The sequence below is a fragment of the Aotus nancymaae genome, unplaced genomic scaffold (assembly GCF_030222135.1).
Source record: "Aotus nancymaae isolate 86718 unplaced genomic scaffold, 86718_ANA_hifiasm-v0.15.2.pri h1tg000040l, whole genome shotgun sequence".
Lineage (NCBI taxonomy): Eukaryota > Metazoa > Chordata > Mammalia > Primates > Aotidae > Aotus > Aotus nancymaae.
Window position 1 is genome coordinate 30718268 of NW_026988454.1, and position 18347 is coordinate 30736614.

The following is an 18347-nucleotide window of genomic DNA, read 5'->3' on the forward strand; positions in this document are numbered from 1 at the left end:
ACAAAAGTTATCATAATAACACAATTCCACAGTCATGCTCTAGAATTTCCACACATTTTGTGTTTCATTGATATGCTGGTTCTTCCGCACAGTCTGTATTTAAAGGGCCTTATCACTCAACATACTGTACTGGTTCTGACTTGACTTCACAATTTTGAAAATGAAAAAGCTTTTTAAAAAAAAACCTGAAGGGTATTTAAAGTCTAAAATGTCTACTCTCAAGCCCTCGAGAGAACAAAAAGGGGAAAATATAATGTTTATTAACTTAAATAGCAGACGTTCTCCTCTACTTGTTCTCCATCTGAAGCCTCCCATTCGACATGGGGTGTGGAGACAAGGGCGACAGTCCTGAGAGTAGTGTCCGGCCTGCCCACGGTCTCAACTGCCTAGTGGGACAGTTGAAGTCAGGACCACATGCTCCTGATCCTGCCAACCCATGGTGACAATCCTGCTGTATTCCATCTTTCTCTTGTCACTTTTCCATTGGGAGAGGCCTAGAGAAAGTCTTTAACATGTTAGGACAATCCTCCTGGGACGGTTCCTTTTTCTCTCAGAGAAATCAATCTTTCAAGAGGGGAAAGGTATGCCAACTTTCTGGATACCTCTTATTCCCTAGTAGTTTAATGCTCAAACACTCAAGCTTAAATAGCTAAAACGGCAACAACTTTATTCATAAAAGCAACAGATGCCACACAGAGTTGGCTGTGAACTTGGGCAGAAGAGAGTATCATGAGATTGCATCTGTTACCTGAGTGGGGCTCTGAAGACTGAAGTCTAAACCACAAGTAAACTCTGTATGATGCTCTACTGTTTCAAGAAGAGGGTCAGGCTTTGAAAAGTTCCAGAATCTGTGAAGATAAACAAAAGGGAATAATTTAAGTGCTAAAACTACTAAAAAACTTACATTAAGAAAAAATATATATTTGACATAGCAAAGATTTTATCCAAACAGGCTCAACCAATTCAGAAATGCAGAGCCCCACTACTGAGCCACACATTAAAAAATCCAGTAAGGAAAAAAAATGTACTTCATCCTATCATATTAAAAAAAACAGAATTATTCATCAATCTACACTTACAAAAGATTACTCTATTCCCATTAGTATACCTTGTAGGGCAGAAGCTTAAAAGTTTTAATTTTTAAAAATGTTTTTATATTGTACAAGGACATTTGAGATGACAGTATGCTTTTGTAGCAATTTCCAAGAGCATTCATGGCTGTAAAATAAGGATACTGGATTAAATGAAGTCTAACATTTTGTGATTTTAAATACAACTTCATTTCTCAACAACTGACATGAAAAGATCTGACACTTAATTTAAATTTCAACAGCAATTAGAATTCTTTGAAAAAATCTGTTCTCTTATGAAAATCTCTGTAATTCTGAAACTCTTTTTTCTTTTTTGAGGCACAGACTTTCTTATAGATTCCACATCAATATAATTCCTAGAATCAAGAAAAACAGAAATGTGTTTTCCTGCGCCAATATTATGCATTCTACTTAACCTCGATAGACTGAAAGTGGTAATATTTACCAAAATCAAGCCCTCATTTGTACTGTGCAGAATTTAGCCCTATTTTGAATACATAACATAGTACTTTATTTCTAATGCTTTATTTGCTCATCATCTTTTTCATTTGACTCTAAACATACTATAAAAATGGCACATTCAGAATCATAGAGTCATATCCTAATTCAGCTTCTCTTATGATCTACAACATGGCACACTGAAGGTTTAACAGATCCCTTTGAAAGACAGTAAATACACAGAACCAACAGTCACAGTTTGTTTAACCTGGTGGTATTATTTCCCTAATAAATACAGAGTTGGCCCTATTAAGTTTTGAAAAGGGTTGTTGCTATGGATAATCCACTGTGTGGGTACTAAAGAAACAATGAATAAATAGTTTATTTATCAGATTACTGAAATCTACAAAATATTTGGGAAGAGCGATTTTACTTTTGAAATTTTGCCTGTTCAAACAAATGAGGTAACAAGCTGTACGCGTTCTCAGAAATCCTAACAGTGGTCTCCACTGTCTTTGCATATTTATTTCTTTGAATTCTAGAGACAGTGAATTGTAACAAAATCTAATTTTCTGGATTCAATAATGTTTACAGAAGCAAAAGTAAACATATAATTTTGTAATTTCATTTCTAAAACATGGCTATTCACTGATTTGCATTATTTGAAACAATAATCAAATGATTTTGCATGTGTCTACTACATTCCAAAAAATACTCAAAATGGTTTTGAAAATAGGCATTTAATATGGCAAAAATGAGTTAAAGGAAAATTAAGGGTAGGAAAGTAAGATGGCATCTGCAATGAGATTGGTAGATAAAAATACATCCCATGAAGCTGTATGTCCTTGCCAGAGGAGGACCTCAAGATGCTAAGCTTTCTAGCAGCCAGAGGAAAAAGGGAGATAGTTAAGACCCAAATGCATGGTCTACAACCAAACTGCTCCTGGAAAGCTCAGAAGGAAATTTTCAATTGAGAGTTTGGTGACAAGAAACCCATCGTTTATGTAATGAAGAACATCCCCAACATCTGTGAGAAAACATACAGATGTTTCACCAGCTGCTGCTTGTGAGTGAATGGCATCACCCTAAAGGAGAGTTTAGTAGAATGGGTCTAAGGGAAAGTCAATTTGATGTAATTCGGGTATTTAGCTCTCTGACTTCACTTGGAATTTACATTTTATTTCAGCAGAATGGATAGGCTAAATATTCTTTATGTAACCATAAAAATTGGTTTCTTTCAGAACTTTTTCACGATAATAAAAAGCAACGAGATTTTTTTTTTTAGATGGAGTCTCCCTCTGTCGCCAGCTGGAGTACAGTGGCACAATCTCAGCTCACTGCAACCTTCGCCTCCTGAGTTCAAGCGATTGTCCTGCCTCAGCCTCCCCAGTAACTGGGACTACAGGCGTGCACCACCATGCCCAGCTAATTTTTGTATTTTTAGTAGAGACAGGGTTTCACCATGTTGTTCAGGATGGTCTTGATCTCTTGACCTCATGATCTGCTCGCCTTGGCCATCCAAAGTGCTGGGATTACAGGCATGAGCCACCGTGCCCAGTCAGCAACGAGGATTAATTTCTACCGTCCTGATAAATTCCTGGGATGCACTTTCTGTTGTTTTGAGCCAGCTAAGGACAAAGCTGCACTGAGATAAGATAAGGTGAGCCTTATGAAAATTAAGATGCCTAACAAAGACACAAGTGTGTAGCTATCCAACTTCAGCCTGGAAGTGTGATGAGGGAAGTCACACATTCAGGAGAACTGTGATTCTATTCAAAAAGTCTATCTGAATTTGCTCTAACATATAACTAATGGGTAGTCAAAGCCTCACAGAGTTCTACACCACAGAATCACAGACATAATTTTAACCTGGGAAAAACTATCCAGTATTTATCTGCATTTTGCAAAGAATTCATCAAAGAAAATACATGCTGAAACTCTGGTGAACAGAGGGTTAGTCTACTGAGTGGCATAAAGACACTTCATTATACCATTTCACAGCTCTGGTAGAAATTATGTAACACACAAAGTATATACATTATGGTACAAAAACTCAGAGAGGTTTATTTCCAATAGAATGGCTGACTAGGTTTCTAGACCAACATTTTTAAAACAACTAAAAACCCTGGACGAAATATAAAAACAAACCACCACCATTAAAACTTCACTGAAGCATTAGTGAGGAACACTATAGTAAAAACCAAGTAAAGACTGGAACCCAGAGCAGTAAATGGAACAATGAAGCCAGCTTTTGCCTTGAGAGGATTTGCTAAAAAAGAGAGAACCTAAGGTGAATCAGGAGTCAGGAAAAAATTTTAAAATCAGTATTAATATGCATAATTTAAAAATAATTTTCAGTAGTGAAATATTAAAATATAAAATACAGTAAATTATACAAACTAAGTTGAGAAAACCAAATGCTAAACAGTATGTCAATATACTATATTATTTGCTAATGGTTTTTTAATAACAAAAGAAATATATGCATTTCTTTTCCCATTCTCACTTTCTAATCAGCAACCACTGCTTTTTTTTTTTTTTTATTAGAGATGGAGTTTCACCATGTTAGCCAGGATGGTCTCGATCTCCTGACCTTGTGATCTGCCCGCCTCGGCCTGTCAAAGTTCTGGGATTACAGGCGTGAGCCACTGTGCCCAGCCCCGCAACCACTGTTAACAGTTTAATGAGTACACTTCCAGAGTTTTTCTATATATGTCTATTCAAGTTCCACCAGGAAAGAGTGAGTTGAAAGGAGGAGCTAACAGGAGGAAAGTTGGTGTTTCTCCAAGTTTTCTCAAGTTTGCAATTAAGGGAGTGGGCATGGGTCTCTCCTTGCAACCTTCTTCTGGATTCAAGCGTCCCACAAGTACTATATATCCAAGGGCCTTCATGCATCTATCGCATAAGTAAAATAAGCTCCTTTTTGCTGGGAGAAGTCATGCTATAATATATCATTAAGTGGTCAAATAAGGCATATTATTCTTAAGTGAAATGTTTGTTTTGATCCAGCATATATACTACTTGGTGCCTTTTTGTCTCTTTGCTGATGAAATCACTGGCTATTTAATCTCCCTCATGGGAAGTAAATACACTGGATAAGCCTCCAATGATTAAAAATATTACAGAACTGTAGGAACATTTTTCATTTAAATTGTATATCATAATATAATGTCTTGGTTGAGTTATTTTTGCTTTTTGGTTCCACAGTTCTTTAACAATGCAAGTATACATCACTGTATTACATCTCTCTTTTTAAAACATATTATTACTTTTTTTTTTTTTTTTTTGAGATGGAGTCTTGCTCTGTCGCCCAGGCTGGAGTGCAATGGTGCGATCTTGGCTCACTGCAACCTCTGCCTCCCGGGTTCAAGCAATTCTCCTGCCTCAGCCTCCTGAGTAGCTAGGATTACAGGTGTGTGCCACCACACTTGGTTAATTTTTGTATTTTCAGTAGAGACAGTTGGTCAGGCTGGTCTCAAACTTCTGACCTCATGATTCACCCGCCTTGGCCTCCCAAAGTGCTGAGGCACCTGGCCTATTATTACTTTTTTTAGAAACAGTGAAATCATAGGGCACTGCAACCTCAAACTCCTGGCCTCAAGCAATCTCCCCTTCCCAGCCTCCCAAATAGCTGGGACTACAGGTGGGTACCACTATACCCACCTCACAGTCTGTATTAAATAAAACATCAAAACCATTTCAACAATTAAGCTGAAATTACTTACTTTCTACTTTAACTAAATGTAATTTGGAATCTCTTTACTAACACTTTTGAAATTTAGCCAACAGATGAATTCAGTAGAAGGTTTAAAATATTTTGTAAGGTTCTTTCTTTTTCTTTCCTATCCTCAACTTATGAGTTAGTCATGAATTACTTATGAGTCTTTCCTTACTATGAGAAAGGGACAATGTTCTGGCTATTTTTCAATGCCTTACATGTACATTCATTTTTGTTGTGTTTTTGTAATTTTAAGCCATTTGCACTATTATACTCCTCTCCATTTGCAGTGCTTGGGCCTAGTAGTCTCTAGAGCAAGGAGCAAAAATGTCACAACACTTATTTTCACCTCCTTTAGTTACTCATTCATTCAACCATTGATGAGTCCTCCCATGTGCCAGGTAGATGCTAAGCACCATATGCAAGACAGACATGGCCGCAGCCCTCCTGCAGCTCACAGTTCAGTGGGATCAACTGACATGTTTTTAAAAATCACCAAAACACAAATGTAATGACAATTGACAAGCACCCCAAAAGACAATGCAGGATGACTTAAGAGCAAGTCCTGAGGAAGTGGCATCTGAGATGCAAATCTGAAGATTGAGGAGTTAGCCAGGGGGAGAGCAGAAAATCAGCTTGTCCCTTGTCTGCAAGGAGCCTGACAGTGTGTGACCAGGAGGGCCCATGAGGCTGGCACAGGGAAAGGGAAGAATGTTCCAGGATGTAAACAGGGCCAAGTCACACAGGTCTAATAGGTCATTTGAAGAATTGGGGATTTTCTCTTTAAAAAAAAAATAACACTGAAGGATTTTAAGCAGCAACTTAAATTTGTGTGCTCAGTTTGCCTTGTTTTAAAACATTTTAATAAACATTTTTCATTTAGGAAAGTTCTAAATTTACAGAAAACTTGTGAAGATAGTAAACAGGGGTCCCATATGCCTCAACAGCCAGGTTCCCCTACTGTTAACTTTCTGTGGTCAGCTTTGCCTCCAAGGTGTCTCTAGCCACAGTGAGAAGAATGGACTTGAGGGCTTGAGTGAGTGTGGGAAGATCAGTGGTCCAAAAAGAGATACTAGCTTGGACTTAAGGTGCTGACCGTGATAATGAAGAAAAGATGATGGATTGGAGATTTATTTAGGCAGAAGAATTAATACAACCTGGTGACTGATGGAATGGAAGACATCGAAAAAGATTCTCATGTTTCTGGCTTTATTCATAGTACTCATAATACTTCCATGCATTTATTTATTTCTTAATACAAATCTATCCTCCTTTAATAGGCACTAAGCTCCTTGAATTCAGGGACAGTGTCCTATTCTTCTTTGTATCTCTTGCATGTATAAAAATGTCTGACACATGGTCAACCAAAGAATTTATGGACACTCACGAATGAATGAATGAGCAAATAAATATACAATGGGTATAATTATTCTCATTTCAGAGATGAGGACAATAGCGTCCAAGAAATCGAGCAATCCATGGTTATGGAGCTAATAAATGGTAGCCCCAAAACACAGACTCTCCTGACATCATGTCTAGTATGTTTTCTACTAAAAAGAAGGCATCATACATTTTTTTCTCTAGGTCTAGGCCATGCCAGAAAATTTTAAGTATAGGTGGGCAGGATCTGGAATTCTTCAGGCAGTTTTAACACCCTGAAAGTTCAAATAGGCCTGGACCAAGTCAGGTATCCCCCAAACTACAGAAAGAATTTCATAAGCCAAAGCCCATGCCAAGAGTCCATTAGTCAGCCACTTACAATCGAAACCCTAAGGAAATTACGAGCCTGAATATATCTGAACTACCATGACAAGGAGTTTAGGAATTTTCTTTTCTTTCTTCTAATATTTTTTATATGCATCTACTTTATCCTCTAGTCTACTCTGCTGTCTCTTTCTAACTTATGTATCACTCAACTCTCTTTCTGTAACCACTCAGATTTCCATTCTTTTGCAGTGAACCCCCTATAGAACACCCGGACTCATGGGCCTATTACTTTATAATCTGTATCACTTTTGGAAAGGATTAAAAAATTGAAGTGGCTGGGCATGGTAGCTCACACCTGTAAATCCCAACACTTTGGGAGGACAAGGCAGGTGGATCACTTGAGCCCAGGAGTTTGAGACCAGCATGGGCAACATGACGAAACCCTGTCTCTACCAAAAATACAAAAATTAGCCAGGCATGGATGGTGGTGGTGCATGCCTGTAGTCTCAGCTACTTGGGAGGCTGAGGCAGGAGGATCACTTGAGTCCAGGAGGTAGAGGCTGCAGAACTGTAATCTGCAGTGAGCCTGGGCAATAGAGTGAGACTCTGTCTCAAAAAAAAAAAAAAAAAAAAGAAGTTGTTGGCTAGCAAAACTCAAAAATATGCATTGATGGTGACACTCATTTATTTGCATAACTGGATTTAAACTGTTTTGTTTTTAGGCTTTGGAACTTAAGTTAATGATAACAAAAATAAAGTTTAAAACAGAAAAAACCTACCTGCTAAATGAAGAATACATAATCAATTGTGAAAAATGAACAGTTTTCAAAGCTGTCTCTTGGAATACTCAATAACTAATATCCAGACACCCCACATTTACAAACTTTGAAGGTTTACAGATGATAAAATTCTGGACTTAAGCTTCTCTCTCACAATGAGTCAATCACAATATTTCAACTAAAACTCTAATCAGATCAGTATTTTAGAGGAGCAGACTTTACTTCATTATAATAAACATTAAGCCCAGGAACCACCCACCACAAAGCCTGGGGTACTTGGACAAATTAAAGAAAATCATCAGGCTGATGGAAGGCTTGCTCTGAGATACTCATGGCAGAGATCCAAAGGGATGCAGGATGACTTTCTGAAGAATGCCACATCTCAGTAAGAGGAGATAAAGGAAAAGCAGCAAAACTCCTGTGCAGTTTATATATTGCTTACTGGTACAAATCAAAGAATCATGAAATAATTTTTGCAATACAGTTTCAAATAAATACTTGACTAAAAAAGAAAGAAAACTGGAAGAACTCTACTCACAAAACAGTATCACTATCTTAGGGATAAGAACAGTCTGTGTACATCTGAAGTGTAACTGGCAGCATCAAAATGTGGCTACCTAGAGCAAAAGAGCATTTCACAGATGGATAATGTGATCACACAGGGTTGCATCACAACTATACCCCACACCTAAATGTTGAAAATCATTAAACTTACAGCAACTGCCTATGCTTTGGTCATTTACTAGCTATATCACCATGAAATACTTAATATCCTCATCTCTGTAGCTAAGCATTTATGAATAAACCCACTCAGGATGTCAGGTAGTGGAATATCTGCACTGCTTACAATGATCTCCTTTATTTAACAACTCTCTCCTCAGCAGAGGGTGGACACAGTGATCGGGTGAGTAGGGGGAGAAGACAGACACCGACAAAGAGAGAAAAAAAAAAAACAGAGACAGAGAAGACCAAATAATTCCATTCTTTTTCTAGTAACTGGACATGAAAGCTTGAGGGGAAAAAAAGGAAAAAAAAGATCAGCCTGCAGAAAGAGGAGGAATGACAAAGTCAGCCATACAGGTTCACTGCCTTCCGTAAGCTGTACCGCGCTCCTGCCTTTGGGCTCTGAGGGACCCCATAGTCTGAAAAATATTTCCCCTTTTATATTTAAGCTAACTAAGGATGGGTTTCTGTTTTACACGTGTGCACAAACACACATACTGTAAATAAATAGTGGAGAAAGATAAGGGACTCTGATGAGTTTTATTTAGGATGAATAATTACTGTTTTTTATTCTCTGTATGCTTCATTCTATTAGGTCCAATCTCTAAGAATTCCATTTTAGAATATTTAGTGTTGCCACACTCTAGACTGGGATTTCAGGACAGACCTCAAAGGGTGAATTATTCATCCTTGTGCTCTCTGGGAACTGTGTAAACTACTACCAGCTGACTGGCAGTACCCAGTTGATCTAAGTAAATAGGCTTACTATGTGTGCAAATAACCGAGAGAGGGAAAGACAGGTTTTCTGCTCAATTATCTTCTTCTTAAAAACTCTAATTGCACAGATTAGAGTCAACTAATTCTACAAGGTTTAAAACAGAAAACAGCAGCTTCCTGCTGTACTTCCTCCACATTTCACATCAGAGGCAATCACTCTAAATTCTTTTGGTTGCTTCTTCTGATATTTTACTCTATATTTCTAAACAATATGCTCATGGAACTCATTTATTTTTTCATTTTCAGATATTATCTTTTGACTTCCTACTATAAAAAATGAGGCAAAGCAGTATCTACATTGAAAAAATATAAATACATGCAATGAAATCTACTCAGTTGCCTTATTGAAACTGCACAATAGGATTTTTTTTAAAGCATGATGCAAATTAACTGACAAAGTCCATAAATTTTCTGTTGGAACTAATCAGCACAATTCAAAGTTCAAAGCAGTGACTTATACTGCATTAAGTAAGGCTTAACATTCCTTGCTCCTTTTAGATCTATCTATTTATTCATGTGCTTGCATTAGGTTATGAATTAGACATGGATTTGGTTTGATTCTTAAAGAAAAATGTTAGTAACAAATAATTCTGAAAATGCTCTGCAGTGAAAAAGCAAGCTATTTAAAATCAAAAGTCTTACAAGTTTCTTTCCAATTAATGTATGTTGTTTCATTTTATAGGAAATTTTCATTTTCATCTGGCACTTGACTTACAAAATTATACTTCACTTCACGAAAAGACCTTTCCAGTATGACAGTAATTAACACAAGAATTTTCTAATTTAAAAAAGTCAAATGGAAAAACTCTTTTGGGACATATTAACAAACTAACATATTGGCCAGGCGCAGTGGCTCATGCCTGTAACCCCAGCACTTTGACAGGCCAAGATGGGCAGATCACAAGGTCAGGAGTTCAAGACCAGCCTGGCCAACACAGTGAAATCCTGTCTTACTAAAAATACAAAAATTAGCTGGATGTGATGGCACACAGCTGTACTCCCAGCTACTCAGTAGTCTGAAGCAGGAGAATTGCTTGAACCCGGGAGGCAGAGATTTTAATGAGCTGAGGCCACACCATTGCACTCCAGCCTGGGTGATAGAGTGAGACTCCATCTCAAAATAATTAATAAATAAATAAGTAACATATCAACAGACTTGGGAGTAACTGCTTCATACATACAAATACGTATCTTAACCCGAAGGTATATGAAGCTTAGAGATTTGTCAGTATATTGCATATTACAGCTGATTTTTAGAAAAAAATTAAAATGTTTATCTCTCACTTTAGTTAACAATCAGGGTATAAATACGATGGTTCCAAATTTGCTAAATAGTAACATTCTATTATTTAGTACTGACTTAACCACAATTGAACCTCAAATTTTCTCCTTGGAAAAGATTTCTCATCACAACAGAACTTTCCACCTTAAATTGTTTTATTAAGGACTGCTTTGGAAATATTTAAAGTGGAAACCATGTTAAAATACAACTGTTTGAGCTTCTATAGTCACAGTGACCAAAGGGTATCACAATTTTTCATATAATTCAAATTCACTTACATTTATAAACATGGACTTAGCATACCCACATCCCAGGGACCAGGGACAAAACAATAAAATAGACCTACCCTGTCATCAGGCAATGTGTTTTATTAACACAGAATAAATTGAGTACTAAAATTCCCTTGTGAGAATTACACAAATCAGGGAATAAAAAAAATTCCCATTCTTAAAAGGAAACCAAAGACAACTACATTCAGATGCTTTTCCAAAGTCAGTGATGAGGTGTGCTGAACCTACCCCACAAAACAAAAACGGTGACAGGGTTACAAAGACATTTCTACCTAAGATATCTGAAGGGCACAGTACATTTAAAAAATCTCTGATCATCCTAAGATTCAACTGTAGTTCCTGCAAATGTTAACAATCTGTATCATATCATTAGCCACAGGATTTCTTGTGGTTTGATGAACAAAAGTAGAGGAATTAAAAACAGCTATAGTAAAAGAGGAGGTAAAATGATCATTTGAAGCTGCATGGCAGCTCACATTCAGCCACATTTCTCATCTGTTTACTCTGACTGACCTTTTTTTGTTGGTAAGGGGAACTAGGCAAAGTTGAAAGGAAAGGTTTGGGAGACAGAGTACATATTCAACTATACTATCTGTTTACTTTGGCTGACCTTTTTTTATGGGGAAGGGGACGAAAGAGAAGTATCTGCCTGTGGAAATCTCTGTGCTAATAAACATAAGGATCAAAAAAGCCCATCAACCACACCAAAGTTAAGACACTTACTAGATAAGGGCAAATCCTAGGAGAATAACTGTGACAAAGATAAAAGGTATTTCTGTATCCTCTGCTTTAAGATTTTCAGTTTACTACAATCCAATTAAAGATCATGTTTTCCCACTTAACACAATACAATACAGCTAGTTAGTTATCTTATTCTACAATTAAACTAATATCATTAAATAATAACATTAACCAGAATGTATTTCAGTGTCTTATTCTGCCTGAGTAGTTTACTTGTTTCTCAAATGTTTTTATTTTGAAAATTACCAACCCACAGTAAACCTCAAAGAATAAAATGAACACCCCTATGCCCTTTGTCTAGTTTACCAACTGTTAAAATTTTGCCACATTTGTTTTATCTCTCTCTCTACACATACACATATGAAGTGGTATTTTTGCTGAACCATTTAAAAATAAACTGTAGACATCATAATTTGTCTTTGTCATTTTGCTGGTTTTTAGCAAATTTGATCAGAAATATAAGAACATATTTACAGTGAAACGATACCAAGTACAAAGTCTGAAGAATATATATGGGAATGAAAAATAAAACTCCAAGTGCCAGATATGGGCCAGGCACTATGGGAATAGCCTTGCATGTATTAATATTTAAATCTCACAACAGTACACGTTATGACTGAGGAAACAAAGGCTTGGGAATGTTAAGTCACTTTATAAGAGATTAAATATAACTAAACTACATTAATTATATATTAAGTAATATATAATTAAATTATACTATAGCTAGTAGTGGCAAATTCAAGATTTTAAACTATATCTCTTTTTCTATTATGTCATGCTATCTCCTTAAGAAATAATTTTTTCAACAAATATATAGGTAATACATAATAATTTAGGGGAAAATTCCTAAATAGGTTGAAATGAAGTAGAAGTGGTCACCTGGTAACAGGTTTTTTGTTGTTGTTGTTTTCATTGTTTTTATTTTTATTTTTATTTTTTGAGAGAGTCTCACTGCGTTGCCCAGGCTGGAGTACAATGATGCAAACACGGCTCACTGCAGCTTCCATCTCCTGGGCTCAAGTGATCCTCCTGCCTCAGCATCCCAAGCAGCTGAGATCACAGGTGTGCACCACCACACCTGGCTTAATTTTGTAGAGGTGGGGGTCTTGCCATGTTGCCCAGCCTGGTCTCGAACTCCTGGGCTCAATAAATTTTCTCACCTTGGCTGGGAATACAGGCATAAGCCACTACACCCAGCCGCTTTGGTAAACAGATTTGAATCAAATGCCCAAACATATTCAACTTTGTATGGTGTGACCATTGTCCTGGTTCACACTGCACCATATTTACTAGGTTCATTCTCCTACTTCACCTTCACAGTGCAATAAAAATTCCTTTTCACAAAGCTCCTCAGTGGCTTTAAGCAATATAATTATGTTATTAATGTAATGGTAGGTAAGGCATGAATGATTAATATCTTAACTCTCCCTAAAGTACTTACATTTTAAAATGGGAAACATTATTACTACCAGTATTCTCATTTAAATAACACCTGCTGTTTTTTTGAGCTCTTATTATGTGCCAGAGTATTTACAGATTCCACTTCATTGAATCCTCTGAACATCCCAGCAAGGTAGATCACTGTATCATTTCCCATATTTCACAGCTAGTAAATAGAGGAGTCAGCTTTTCACTTCAAGTATGACTGACTCAAAGGTCTACATGCTCACCCCACTACATAATAGATATCTAATCTATAGAATGTTCCTAAATATCTCCAAAGAACAAGGATGTGGAGGGACCGAGCTGATCCTAAGTAACTTCCTACCCTACTTTGTACTTCTCTTTTGCCTCCAAGGAGCAGAGGACAACAAAAGGCCAGATGGGGCTGCTTGCTGTTGCTGCTGTAAAACAAAAATTACTACTTCACTCTTGAGGACTAGAGTTGAAATGGCCTCAAGCCCAATGAGACACCGTCTGTCACCATCCATTCTAGCCTTAACAATGACAAAAGTAGCAAACACTCACATAGCACTTACTATGTGCCAGCATCTGTGTATATCGGCTCTTCTAACCATCATAACAATCCCATGCAGTGGGTACTATTAGCATCTCTATTTACAGGGATGGGGAAACTGAGCCATCAAGTTTTAAAATAACTTGCTCAAGTTTATATAGCTAGTAGAAGGCTATTTGGCTCCAAAGTCTGTGGTCCTACTATGTAACCTGGGAATGTGCCAACCCATAATTACCCTACTGAATATGTATCTTCCAGCACTCCCTATTTGCTCTTGTGACTACATATCTCCCACAATACCAACAAAACTGATATGCCTAGGGTTCTCCTGGCTGTGCTGCTACTTGACTCCAAGCCTTCATTTCTATCATTTCCTCAAAAAGACATTCCAAACTGTCTATTACAATGGCTGGCACATAACAGACATTCTGTAAATATACCTGAATTTTAAAGCAGAGTACAGTTATACAATTTTGTCACCAACAAGTAGCTTACCAGTTGAGTTGGAAGCATTAATGTTGCTGATATAGGCAGAGAAAGACTCATGTCATGCAACTGTGACTGAATACAGTTTGGTAACACTGAAATTCAAATTCACTTTATATTTTTCTTGCCCCCAAATCCATACATCTAAAAAAATCAAGTGCTTGGTTTGGCTTATTATTACCAAAGGCCATTAAGACCATTGATAAAAAAATTTTAAAGATTATAATATTTATACATTTATCGTGAAACTGGAGTGTTATTCTGAGGTTAAACTGGTCATTTTAGCTTTATAAATTAAAATCTTCAAATATCTGAGAATTTGCTACAATGTGGAAGACACAAAATGCTACTCTTCCTAATGAAAAAAAAACCATTAACTGTAACAACTTTTACTTTTTTCTGGTTGTTACACATACCTGGTTTCTCGATTTCTGTTTATGAAATGATCTACTTGGTATGAAAAAAAAAAAAGCATTCACAACTCAAATAATGCATATGCACAGTTGGCACAACAAATGTGGCTTGGCAGGAAGAGAAGTAACTAACCTAAGGGGCAGTATACAGGAAAAAGATAATATGCTAAAACCTATGATGCTAACATTCATGGAAGAATAGAAATAATTTACTATGAAACATTTTAACTTTAGTATTATCTTGAGTGAAGTTTAGAAAGAATCAAGGTGTATTTTGATAGACTATATTGTCCACCAGCTGAAGGGAGTTATGATATTTTTCATAAAGGTTGAAGCTTTCATTTAACCTAAACCATACTAAATAATTTCCAATGCTACATTATATATCACTTCTTAGGTCTTCATTGGTTATTATGTGAAACATAATGAGCTACTATAGAGGTAAAGGTCCTAAAGCTTCTTCTATTATATATGGTAAATAGCAACATAAAATAGAAGTCTAAAACTTGCATTTTATTTTATTAAAATATCCACCATGTCATCAGTTTTGATATACAACCCACCATATAAACTATTTTAGAATTAAATTTTAAAAGTTTACAAACCTAAATATAACAATGGGTAACTAAATACAAACTTATATTTGAAAAGCTTGTGTTACAGATATTAGCCACCTAGAGACTCTAAAGGTAGTATCTGTGTAGTTATCAGTGCTAAAAATTAAACAGGTTACTGCTGGTCTTATATCTTAAATCTTTTTCTTCTTGTTAAAACGGTTTTCTGACACTAAAAATATCATCAATTCAATCAGATTTAAAATTCTTCAGAGGATAAATTTAACTCAGATCACATGGAGTAAAAATCTACCAAAAACGCACCTTTTCTGACCTTTTCAATCAGTGGTCACCACATTCAAATAATGAGACCAGACTCAAACAGGCATTAGAACGATTAAAGTCTTATTCTCGACATGTGTTGGGAATCACAAATATACATACATATAATATATTCAAAAGTGAAGCATTTTCAAATGATTTTGGTTTCCTTTTCTATTTATTTACCTTGTTACAAGAAGGTCTTTGATGATCCTATACTGGAATACACAATCACTAGCTTCCAGTTACATGAAGTATGGAGGTGAAACAGTAATTTAGTAGCTACAATGTATGTTAAAATTAGAATTATATTTCTAAAAAAATAACATTGCTTCTATATACTGCCTGTGAAGCACTACTCCACTTCATTTTGGGGAAATGTTTACCAATTTTTCAAGACAAAGGAAAATTCCAGGTTTCTGGCTTGTTTGAACAGGGATAATGTTCCCATTAACTGAGATAAATAACACAGATAAACAAGCAAATAAAGAGTTCAGTGAGATTCCTGTTTGGACACTCAGGTGCCTGTGTCCAGACACAGCTGAATACGCAGGCCTAAGGCCCTCAAGAAAGGCCAGACCTAGAAGAAGGGGGCTGGAAATTATCATTTAGAATGGGCATGTAAAAAAAGTCCTAAACCAAAGGGAGACGACCAAGTTTAAGGGGAAGAGAAGGGGATTCTATGATGAACCATAAGAAGGAAGTGTCAGGGGAGAGTTAGAAAAACAAATAAACAAAAAAGAACATGGAATCCCTAGGATAAGGAGTTTCCAGAAGGGAAGGTATGATCAACAGTGTAAAACAGAAAAATGTTCAGCATGACGAATGCTGACAAGCGGACTGGATTTGGTTTTACAGAGGTCCTAGCGGCGTTTGCCAGAGCAATTTCAGTAAAGAAAAAGGACTGAAGCCAGTTGTGCCATTAGGAAGAACCAGAAGTGCTATGCCTATAAGCTTTCAAAGGTCTACAAAAATGTCTAAGAGTGGAACATTTAAATTAAACTTTTAAAATAATTAAATTCAAAATTAATAAATTAACATTATTAATTGATAAACCTGGCACTCAGAAACATTTCATTCCACTTGGAAACAACTTCTAGGTTAGATTTTTTTTAACGTCACATGAATTCTTTAGCAAGCATAATGATTGCCAAGAAATCATAATCAATCATAAGTGAGTTACTCAATGCCAAATCACTTCAAAAGCAAAAGCACACAAATCTTTTCAAAATAATTAACCCTATTTAATCAGTGATGTGGATCCATTTTATAGGCTCAAATGATCTGGGGTAAGACCGCCAACATAGAGTACCCTGGGATAGTGAAGACCTTAAAATGGCCCTGGTAAATGGAAGCTTATGGGGACACTAAAAGCTTGGCTAAGAAACAAAGAGAAATATAACAGAGAAGTTAAAGGCAAATGCAGGATGAAGGAAAATGTTACAGGCTGAGGAAAAAGTCAGTAGAGAGTTGGAGACTAAGATAGAGAGATGTTGGTAGAGAAGAGGTCACTTCATGGTATAAAGTCCTGAAGAAAACAACTATAAGGATCAAAAGCACTCATGTCTAGGGTTCTAAATAACAGGAGGAAGGATGAGGTACAGATTTAGATTAAATTTGCAGGCCTGGGTTAGAAATTAAGATAATTTGTGCTTGAGTCCCGCAATAGTTATTATTATGATTATTATTACTATTTTAAAGGTAAGATCTTTTGCTGAATGTTCAGAGAATAGGGTTGGAAAGATGGCTTTAGAAGAGAGGCAAAGGGCCAGGTGCAGTGGCTAACTTTGGGAGGCTGTGGTGGGCAGATCACTTGAGGTCAGGAGTTTGAGACCAGCCTGGCCAACATGGTAAAACCCCATCTCTACTAAACACACAAAGTGTGCTTGTAGTCCCAGCTATTCAAGAGGCTAACGTGGGAGAATCACTTGAACCCTGGAGGTAGAGGTTGCATGAGCCAAGATAGCACCACTGCACTGCAGCCTGGGTGACAGAGTGAGACTCTGTCTCCAAGAAAAAAAAAAAAAGAGAGGGGGAAAAGCAATTAAGAATGATCACAGTATTTTTAAGAACGTCTTCTCATATAATTCTCGTAATCACCTTGTCAGCTTGTGAGCACAGATATCACTAGTTGCCATATTACATATTAATAAAAGAAACTTGAACTCTAAGTTATACAGGATCATTGTTTTCAAATATCTTTTTAACTTTATGTTAAAGATCTCCTACTACTGAACTATAACTCTCTGTTTTTCCAAGTGCTTAAGAGTATAGCTACGACACCTTTGATCTTATAGCATGTCTCAGGACCATGACCTACGCCGTTTCTGTCCAAGGGGGGCTAAACAGCCATACCCCACTCCTTGTCCTTGCTCAGAGACTCAGCACTTAACAGTGGAGAGAAAAGTATAACTGAGAGCCAAAAACTATGATGATTCTGAGCGTGGTTTGATACTTTGAAGCTTTTAAGAAATACAGTTCACATCCAGTCTTAACAAACATTGCTGAAACAAATCTGTATCTACAAAAGTAAGGCATTTTCCAACAGGGTGTTTAGGGGTACTTAAATACATAGATAAAACGGAGTGGTCAGTGAGTAGGATTAAGATCATAATGACAATTCTGAAAAGAAAGTATCAGTAGTCATTAGGTCTTTCTCTTTAATCAGAAACAAAGCACTGAAATGGATTTAAGATGTCCCAATTAAAACTGTTAAGAATACCAAATATAAGATCACCAAAAGATTAATGTCTCATCTCAGTTTAAGCCTTCCTGCTTCAAATGCCAGAAAGGTGTTTGAATTCCAAGAACTAGATCCTATCTGTGGAAATCTTGTTGAACCCATGAGTAACAATATGTAAGAGAAGATTCCAAGTTCTCTCTCCATCCTGCTCAACCTATATGGCAGACCTGATATTACTGGCTGACCAAACCTTGTTAAAAGCCCCTCCTCTCATAGCTTCTGTGACTACTGCATGCTCTAAGGTTTCCTCCTGTCCTTGGTGGGCTGTTCCTTCCTGCCTTTCAACATTAATTCCTTCCTGAAGGAACTGCCTTTTTGTTCTTCTTT

General features: G+C 36.7%; 1 protein-coding gene across 2 annotated transcripts in view; it reads right to left on the reverse strand.

Moving 5' to 3' along the window:
* The window catches only part of PEX7 (peroxisomal biogenesis factor 7), an 82915-nt gene that overhangs the window by 19301 nt on the left and 45267 nt on the right, over positions 1 to 18347 (reverse strand). For both annotated transcript variants that reach the window (XR_010336608.1, XM_012474507.2), the window contains exon 9: positions 749 to 848. Coding sequence is in view for 1 of the 2 variants with exons in the window: in XM_012474507.2 (XP_012329930.1) it covers positions 749 to 848 (100 nt within the window). In the remaining variant the exon portion in view is untranslated. The remainder of the gene's footprint in view (positions 1 to 748; positions 849 to 18347) is intronic.